General features: G+C 38.1%; 1 protein-coding gene across 2 annotated transcripts in view; it reads left to right on the plus strand.

Moving 5' to 3' along the window:
- Window positions 1-7,487, plus strand: part of LOC101891262 (uncharacterized) — a 186,952-nt gene extending 179,465 nt beyond the window's left edge. For both annotated transcript variants that reach the window (XM_059126257.1, XM_059126258.1), the window contains one exon: window positions 4,776-7,487. In XM_059126257.1, coding sequence (XP_058982240.1) covers window positions 4,776-7,304 — 2,529 coding nt within the window. In that variant the 3' untranslated portion in view covers window positions 7,305-7,487. The remainder of the gene's footprint in view (window positions 1-4,775) is intronic.
- Window positions 7,488-10,742: the final 3,255 nt, after the last annotated feature.

A 10,742-nucleotide genomic window follows, 5' to 3' on the forward strand; every position in this document is an offset into this window, starting at 1 on the left:
CCACGATATCAATATATCCTTTTGCTTACAAATAACACTTATTATGGTTCTTCTAAATTGACACAACAATTTGAAACTGCCAGACAACGTGGGCAATTCAAATTTATTTCCATTTTTTTTAAAGACCAACTAAACAAAAGACAAGGATCTACATTTCCATCGTTGATATTAAAATTCAAAAAAAAAAGAGAAGGAACGGCAAAGGACTTTCCATTAATTGGGCACCATTAGTTTTATTAAAATCCCAATCAATTGAGTCCACTATTTGGAAAATTTTTCCTGATTTTCCATTTTTCCTGACGGCAATTAAACATGTAATTCCTCTCTGATTTGAAATAATTGCAAAATCCTTCAATATTTTAAATTGGGCGCCATAATTTAGTGAAGGGCACTTTTAATAAAAAAAACTCAACCTGTGTGATTTAAAATATTTAAAGAAACCCTAAAAATGTTCACAACGACGACCTTTTAGGTTCAAATCTAACTGAATTGACTTTAATTTGTTGCTCAAAAAAGCCAGACCAAAAATGCTCACCATTTTTATATCATTCATTCTGGGGCCCAACAAATATTAGCCGAAACAAAGACCATACCATCTTTTTATCTAAATAAATTGATTCCAATATTCAAAAAAAAAATATTAAGCCAACCATTGGGCGCCATTATCACTACTTAGTAATTTTTTTTTCCAAATCCAAGGGGTCACCATAAATTCTAATTCATTTGATTTGGTATTCTAAATATTCTACAAAATAGGGCTAATATGGTAAAATAGAGCTAATATGGGTCCCCAAAAAATTTCCGGAACAAAGCCCATCTATGGAATAATACTTCTTTTATGTCTAAATAAAATTATTCAAATATTTCAAAAAAAAAAATATATTAAGCCACACCTTGGGCGCCACTGCTAAATATATTTTTTCCAAACTAGAGGGCTCATAATTTAATTTTTATTCATTCATTCCTGTACCAAAAATCTTCAAAAAAATGGGTCTACTAAGGCGAAAGGAAGCCCATCCACCATCCAAATGGTACACATTTTTTGCACCTTAACAAATTGATTCCAGATTTATGACAGATTGATTGCATAATAATATTTCAAATTAAATTACTAAACCAAAATCTTGAGCCAACCATTGGGCGCCATTATCATTGCTTAATATATTTTTCACCAAACCCAAGGAGTCGTAATTAAATTTTAATTCATTGATTCATGCACTCAAAATCTTCTAAAAAATAGGGCTACTACGGCGAAAGGAAGCTCATCCATTGACCACCTTGTTTTTCATCTTAACAGATTGATTGAATAAAAATATCTCAAATTAAGTTAATAAACCGAAATATTAAGCCAACCATTGGGCGCCATTATTCGCAGCTTAATGATTTTTTTTCCAAAACCCAAGGGATTATAATTAAATTTTAATTTGTTGATTCTAGTACTCGAAATCTTCTAAAAATCAGAGCTAATATGCCGAAACTAAGTCCCTGTACATTGTGTCCATGTTTTTCGGCTTCACAGATGGATAATAGATTGATTGAATAATAAATTCTCAAATTAAATTGTTAAACCAAACTCATGAGCCAACCATTGGGCGCCATTATCACTGCCTAATACATTTTTTTCCAAACTCAAGGAGTCGTAATTAAATTTTAAAACATTGATTCAGGCAATCAAAATCTTCTAAAAAATAGGGCTACTAAGGCGAAAGGAAGTCCATCCATTGGTCACCATGTTTTTCATCTTAATAGATTGATTGAATAAAAATATCTCCAAAATATTAAAAATATAAACCGAAATATTAAGCCAACCATTGGGCGCCATTATCGCTGCTTAATATTATTTCCCAAACCCAACGGATTATAATTAAATTTTAATTCATTGGTTCTAGTACTCGAAATCTTCTAAAAATCAGAGCTAACATGCCGAATAATAATTTCTCAAATTAAATTTGTTAAACCAAAATCTTGAGCCAACCATTGGGCGCCATTATCACTGCTTAATACTTTCCAACACTCAAAATAGTTTTATCACTAATTAAATTATTAAATCAAAATATATTCCAACCATTGGGCGCCATTATCACTGCTTAACACAGTTCATTTCCAGACCCAAAGGGGTCATAAATTAATTAAAAAACAAGTTAAAAAGCAGTAAGTTTAATACCACCATTTGCAACGAATTTGGAAATTTTTAAAAAATAAAATCCCTAAACAATTCTTTTAAAATTTTAAAAATACCGAATATAGCCGTTATATTGGGGTCTATACGACGTGGACATACATAGGCATTGTTTGTCATAAGCCATCACCATATTCAAATTCGAAACTTGAAATAAACGGTGAATAATGTAGCTAAAATCATCAAAATATCGTATATAAGGAGGTGCCGTTATATTGGAGCTGTGCGAAGACCTGAACCAGCATAGACAATTTTCTGTCACAGGCTGTAGCATCCATTACGAACTTCAAATACCACATCTCAAACAATTTCGGTGGGTATTGTACCTAAAATCGTCAAAATACCGAAAATAGGGAGGTACTGATATATGGGGCCTATACGAATACCTGGACCCGCACAGGCAATTTTCTGTCACAGACTGTAGTTCCCATAACGAACTTCAAATACCAATATTGAAACAATTCCGGCGAATAATGTCGCTAAAATCATCAAAATACCGAATATCCGGAGGTACCGTTATATGGGGGGTATACGAAGACGTGGACCTTCACAGACAATTTTCTGTCATAGGCTGTAGTATCCATTACGAACTTCGAATACCAAATTTGAAACAATTCCGGTGAATAATGTCGCTAAAATCATCAAAATACCGAATATCGGGAGGTACCGTTATATGGCGGCTATACGAACACGTGGACCTACATGGCCCATTTTCAATACCAAAAGTCCTGCAGACATAATATACATTTGAGTGAAATTTTACCAACCTTCTTCATTTCGTTCGAAAGCTAGAGTGATTCCCACAGACGAATAGACGGACATACGGACGGACATTTTTAATTCGACATTGAATTTTTGACTTTTTGGGGTCTAAAATGTATATTTCGAGGTGTTACCAACGGAATGACAAACTTAATATACACTCCATACTATGGTGGAGAGTATAATTAGGCTACTACGGCGAAAGGAGGACCATCCACTGGCTACCATGTTTTTCATCTCAACAGATTGATTCCAAAACTCAAAATTATAATATCTCCAATTAAATTATTAATCCAATATTATGGGCCAACCATTGGGCGCCATTATCACAGGCTAAGGCATTGTTTCCATATCCCAAGGGCTATAATTCAATTTTTGTTAATTCATTTTAGTAAGAAAGAAAGAAAGCCCAACAACCATCCTCATGGTGTCCATGTTTTTTATCTCGACAAATTGATTCCAACTCCAAACAATATTATCTCCAATTAAAATATTAATCCAAAATATTGGGCCAAACATTGGGCGCCACTATCACAGCCTAAGGCATTGATTTCATAACCAACAGCTCATAATTAAATTTTTAATTCATTCATCTTAGTACCAAAAATCCTCTGCTCCAACAATTGGGCGCCATTATCACAGCCTGACACATTGTTTCCGAAATCCAGAACAAAAAAGAATCTCAAATTTATGGCACGACCCCAAATAACCTTTTTTATGACCTGCTAATGGTTTGACAACAATTTGAAGCAATCACTTGACCTATGAGCCCACCATCCCCCATCGCTTACCCCCTCTACTTTTCCCTCAACATTTTCGCTGATGCGTTAAAAATCAAATAAAATTAGCTGCAGCCAAACGAAGAAGAAGAAAAGGGAAATATTTTCAAAACAAAAGATCCTTTTTCTTTGGTTTGGCGATGAAATTGAATCCCCGCCATCCAACCAATCAACGTCGAACACAAAATTATATTGAAATTTATCAACACAACCGCATAACAATAACTTAACATTCCATGGCCTCTTCACTTGAGAACAAAAAAAAAAAACAATAACAATGAGAGTTTTTTTTCGGGAGGGGGTGGGGGAGAAACGGCCTGCATGCTCCAATGGATAAAGGGAAGACTGCAGGCTGGAGATATGATTATTTTTTTCGTTGTAATGAAATAAGCCAAACCCCCTTTTGATTTTCAGTTTAGCTTCCCCACACCCTTCCCCCTCCCTCTTTTTTCCATTATTGTTTTTTCTTCTTCTCCAACCCCCCCCCCCCCCTCTTCGTTTCCCTCCCTTGTCTCCCCTTTATTTAAGGCTTCAAATCTTTAGTGCAGTGTGAATTTTATTGATTTTTCCTGTCCTCTCCACTTGAAAATTTTGTAACAAAATATTTTTAAATCGACGCACAGGGAAAGGGGTGAGGTGGGGAAGGCCTGAGGCAGGGGTAGGGATCGGAAAGACCATAACAATTGCTTATGTAAACCAAAAACCAATATCAAGTGTTTTATAAATAAACACTTGGTAAATGTTTAATGTCAAATGCATGCCTGTCTGCCAGGAAGCCACGCAGGCGCACTTGTCTTGGTTATGGGAACATGGCTCTTCTTCTTCTTCCTCATCTTCTTCTGGCAATTGTTGAGGTTTTATGGATTTTCAAGTGTCGGCATGCATGGCATGAGCCGTCTGGCATTGCTCCATTTCTCACCATCATCAGTGTCATCATTAACGGCACATGTTTGGCTGGAGGGTTTCTCAAATAGTCCGGTTGTTTTTTTCCCTCCTTTTTCAGATAATTTTCGTTGTTTAATTTCCTTTTCTCTGCTCTTCTTCTTTATTTACAGAAAGAACTCCAAGATACCTGCTATTTCAACGAAGCCATTGTCCACGGTTATTTCGTTTTCAGCTCCGTTGTCGATCGGCGGCGACGCATCGGCTTCACGCAACGCGGTAGAGCTGTCGGTCCCAAGAAGGTCGTCAACGATGCCTGTTACATGTTCACCAAAATACCAACTGATCAGTTTTTCCATCAGCACAATCAGTTTTTCCAACAACAGCAACGCGTTCGGGCCACCACCGCTCGGGCGCCACAGTCCGAGGAACACCTGGGCAGTGGCATGGGCCGTGGCAGCGGCAGCGGCAGTGGCCGGCCAAATCGCCACCGGAATCAGCATCGTAACGAGGATTCCTCAAATCGCCAGCAGCAACATGGCAAAAAATCCAAGCTGCACAGTAGCGGAGCGGGTCAGGGTACGCGCAAGCGGCAGCATCAACAGCAGCGTCTGCAACAGATGCGTGGCGGCGGAGATTCCAAAAATAGCACTTACTTAAGTAGTTCTAGGCAACACAATGTAGAATTAGGCCAATATGGCGCCCATAATAATCATAGCGGTAAACATCATAACCACTCTCAACCTCAGTATAGTCATCACCATGCGGCTAGGCATCATCACAGCAGCAGCAGCAACGATTCGCGTAGGCATCATCATTATGAGCAGAAGCAAAAGTCAAGAGCGCATCACAATCGCATGCGTACTAGTCCCTCTACAGCAGCAGCAACAACAACAACATCGACAACATCGACAACCCTGATGTCCACCATGCCAAGCAAGTCCTCAATGGCGCCCAACAGCACAACCCGGACAACCACCATTGCTTCCACTTCCCTGGCTGATGTACCCCCAGTGCCCTCGGAGCAGGGAACTTTCCCGACAAGCTCTACAAGCACTACCACAACAACAATGGCAAGCCATCACGACAGTCTGAGCACTTCCATGGGTCACAAACACAAGGGCCGAAGAAGAAAAGCCCATCGCAAGCATGGCCTCCACAAATCCCAAACCCAAAGCCAGGGAAGCAATACCCAACATGACATCTCGCCGGAATCTTCAGCCGCTACCGAGGAGACCGCCGAGGAAGATGAGGATCTAACCACAGATTTCAGCACTTGGCCACAGTTGGAGCTAACCTCGGCCCAGGATTTTCCAGGTTCTGTGAAACCCACATCGGCCAGCCTACCCAGCTGGGAGACCTGGTATCCCTCATCAGTCTCGACGGCAACTTTCGAGCAGGAAAGCTCCTCCGATTATGCATTTAGTTCGATAAGTTCCAAGGAGCCCAAAGAGGAGGGTTACAAAAAGCTGGGCGTTTCCGTCTCATCTCCATTGCCTTTAAATTATGACATAAGTCCAGGGACAATGTCACTGCCATATCCAGCACCAACAACCACAACAGCAGCCTTTCCTGCCAGCTCCTTGGTCAGGCAGGAAGATCCTCCAAAATCAAATGATTTGCTCCCACAAAATACCTCAAAACAGACGGAAGCCAAGGAGCAGCAACAGCGTCTGGAGGATGAAATGAACAATGAATTCAAACTGCATTTGGCCGGCAACACAAGCAGCAGCAGTCTTAACCAAAGCGAAGAGCAGGATTCCAGCAGTGAGGAAGTGGAGGAGACTTCTGCCCCGGATGACAATGAAGATGAGGCCATTGCCAGCACAATGGCCAGCAAACTAAGTGATGTGCCCGAGCTAACGGTAACTTCAACGAATAATTTGATGACTGATTATATTTATGCCACAAGGACTGTACCCCTTACCGGGAATCACAAAGTAAGCAGACATAGGCACTCACATGAACCGGCAAGGCATCCCCATAATGCCATGCAACATCACAAGGATAAGTTGGCACTACAGCAAAAGATACGCCTCGAAAATGGTCTAATTACCACACCAAACACAAGCACGACAACAACCACAACAGCCAGCTCTTTTGCCGCCAACCCCTCAACAAGTCAGGCCACATTGGGCGCCAACTCAAAGCATGTTCCACAAAGCCTTAATACTTTTAGCGATTTGGAATCATCTCTGCCGGAGATAACAGCCAATACTTTAAGCTCAACCACTACTAGATTAATAACAGCCATGCCAACCTTAGCCACAGCCATGAGCCCCAGCAGCAGCAGCAGCACTCCCAGCTCCAGCACCATCACCTCGCCCAGTCAAACCACAACCCGTAAAACGTTACGCAAATCCACACAAAAACTGCTGGCCACACCATTTCATCAGCTAACCTATGTACGCAATGAGGCCGGCGAAATTGATATCGATAGTTTGGATAACATCAGCATGTATCCCGATCTAGAGGATAATGAGAACGTGAATGGTGATGGAGAAATGCAGCCACATCATCGGACCACAAGTCGTTTCACCATGATCAGTGGTTATCATCATCAGCAGCAGCAGCAACATCATCCCTCAACGGCGGCGGCCACATCGGCCTTGCCGGAATCAATACGTATAGCTAAAATTAAAATTAATCGAGAACGTAAACGTATGTTACGTCTACGTAACATTGGGGGTTATAATGCGTAACTAGAAAGGGTATGATGGGGAGGAGAAGGAGAAAACGAAAAAAAAGAGAGGGTTTAACTTTGCGGAAATAAGTCTGGCAATGCTGAGGGTTTTTTTGCTGAGAAAAGAGAGGGCAAATGGCTCTCTTTAAGATGGGCAAGTTGCACGGGGTATACGCTTTCAGTAACTGAGAAAGGTGGATGAGGTTAGAGGACAGAGTGACGCAGAAAAATACTAGAAATTTGGGGAACGCTTTTGAGATAAAAATCCGACCCCTTAGGCACTGTAAAAATGGTTTTAATTCCAAAATGACGGCGATCATGAGTTCTTCTATTGGTAACAGGAAAATAAAAATGCTAGTTAGTCCGCTACGTAACGTAAAGCAAGATATTAGATAACTCATCAATCACAAACTCCGAACGAATTAATTTGAATTGAAAAGTCGAGAATTAAGCCCTATAACCAAAGTTAATAGTTATTTTTTTCGAACGAAGACATACTCCTGAAACAGATCACCTTTTGTAAACAAATAACACGAGACTTGATTGGTCCGCTACGTAACGTAGAACAATAAATTATGTTACGCATTTATTTTAAACTCAAAACGATGTTATCCAAGTTAAGAAGCCATGAATTGAGCGATATAATCAAAGGTATTAGTCTGTCTATAACGAGATTACATCCTTCTGAAACAGATAACGTTTTGGTATCGGAAAATATGAAACTTAATTAGTCCGCTACGTATCGTAGAACAAGAGATTAGCTTACGCATTAATCCCAAAATCGGAAAAAACTAAAACAACTTAAAATGCCATGATTTGAGCCATATAACCAAAGGTTATAGGTTTGTTTGTGTAACGATGATATACTCCTGAAACAGATCACTCATTGGAAACTGAAAATATGAAACTTAATTAGTCCGCTACGTGTGGTAGAGCAATAGATAAGCTTACGCATTAATCACAAACTCAGAGCAAAGTAATCCTATTTGAAAATCAATGATTTGTGTCATATAACCAAAGGTATTAGTTTGTCCGTAAAGAGATTATATGCTCCGGAAACATATCGCGTATTGGTAACTAAAAATATGAAACTTAATTAGTTCGCTACGTATCGTAGAAGAAGAGATTAGCTTACGCATTAATCACAAACTCCGAACGAACTAAAACAAATTGAATAGCCATAAATTGAGGGATATAACCAAAGATAATACTTTATCTATGGAACGATGACGTGCCCCTGAAACAGATCACCTTTTGCTAACTGATAATATAAATCTTAATTAGTCCGCTACGTAACGTAGAACAATAAATTAAGTAACGCATAATTCGCAAATTTAGAAGGAATGAATCCACATTAAAAAGCCATAAATTGAGCGACATAACCAGCGGAATTAATTTGTCTATAGCACGATGACATACACCTGAAACAGATCACCTATTGGTAACTGAAAATATGAAATATAATTAGTCCGGTACGTATCGTAGAACAATAGATTAGGTACACATTAATCACAAAGTCAGAACAAAGTAAACCAATATAAAAAGCCATGAATTGAGACACAAATCAAAGGTACTAGTTTGTCTATAACAAGATTGCATACTCCAGAAACAGATCAGATACTGGCAACTGAAAATATGAAACTTAATAAGTCCGCTACGTATCGTAGAAAAAGAGATAAGCTTACGCATTAATCACAAAGTCCGAACGAAGTAATCCAAACTAAAAAGCCGTAAATTGAGCTATATACCCAAAGGTATTACTATCTATGGAACGATGGCATACCGCTGAAACAGATCCACTATAGTTAACTAATAACGTGGAACTTAATTAGTCCGATACGTATGGTAGAACAATAGATTGAGTTACGCATTAATTACAAACGCAAAACAGAGTATTCCAAATTAAAGAGCCATGATTTGAGCCATATAACAAAGGGTGTTAGTTTGCCCATACAACGATGACATACTCCTGAATCAGATTAGGTAACGGCTACTGAAAACATGGAGCTTAAATAGTCCGCCACGTAACGTAAAACAATAGATTAGGTACGCATAAATCACAAACTCCGAAGGAACTAATTTAAATAAACAAGTCGTGATTTAAAACCACATAACTAAAATTATTACCACGTTTATAGGGTGGTGATATACTTCTGGAACCATTTTTAATATAAAAAAATCCGATCTGGTTACTTAAGCACGTAACTCAAAGAAATACCTTACGTTACGTAGTTGTAAAATGTTTCACAAAGTCTGTGAGCGTTCAAGTCCTAATCATTGCGGTTTCAGGGCACAAATCGAAAATATTATTCTTCAAATTGGCCAGTTACTAACTCATCTAACCAGATCCAACAAAAATGCCCTTATTTAGTCTATCAGGTAACGTGGTACTGGTACTGCTGCCATACGTTACGTCAAACTCAATGATAGAATGAGCTAATCAAAAACTGAAAATTGTTGGTTCAAACTTACAAAACATAACACGTAATTTTGTATGTAGGTGTTTAACTTGCTCTTCTTACTATTTCCAAGTTAAAATTCCACAATTAGTAGACAACGTAAAGTAGAGGAACAGTTACCATGACAAACAACGTAAAGCAATACCATACGACACCTCAATCACAAACTTGCCTGTCTTTTTAAATCAAAACAAAAAACTATCGTGAGAAGCAAAAAACCCTCAGCATTACTCTCAAATCGGTACGACTCTCAACGCCTTGTTTTAGGTTAACCGGCAATGCGTTACGTTCTAGACTAACCACAGACTTAAAATTACTAAATAACCAAATATAAACACAGAAAGAGAGAGAGACACAAATACGTCGTATATTTTGTATGTATGTAAATAGTCAGTGCTGTTATTGAAAAAAAAAAATGGAAACAAACGAAGAAAGAAAGAGGACGATGGGGAAAGCAAAAAAGGATTAAAATTTTAAGAAAAGTGGAAAGGCAAAGTTATATATTGAATCCAATAAAAGTATTAGCTAAACGCAAACAAACAAATAATTAACTACAATTAACTAAATATACATAAATAATACATAAATATATATACATTAACATAGAAATAGCAATATAGTACAATAGTCAATAGAAAAATTCTAATTAATTGCCATACAACAACAACAACAACCAGAACAACAAAGAAACCAAATCCAAATAGAAATACAGAAATAGAAATTCTAAACTTAAAATAAACTTTATAGGACAGCATAGGACATAAAAAAACGATGAACTGCAACAACAACAACAACTGGTATTTATAAAGTTTAGGACTTGTTTTGAAATTTGAAAAACTAAAAAAAAAATATAACCACATTTAATTAATATTCCTATGATATTGCGTAACAAAGGAAGGACAATTTGTATGCTAAACAAAGACTCGGGAGGGGAAATGAGCTGGACAACAACAGGATAATAACAACAACTTAATTAGAACAAAAAATTACTAAAAAAT

The sequence above is a fragment of the Musca domestica genome, unplaced genomic scaffold, assembly GCF_030504385.1.
Source record: "Musca domestica strain aabys unplaced genomic scaffold, Musca_domestica.polishedcontigs.V.1.1 37, whole genome shotgun sequence".
Classification (NCBI taxonomy): Eukaryota; Metazoa; Arthropoda; class Insecta; order Diptera; family Muscidae; genus Musca; species Musca domestica.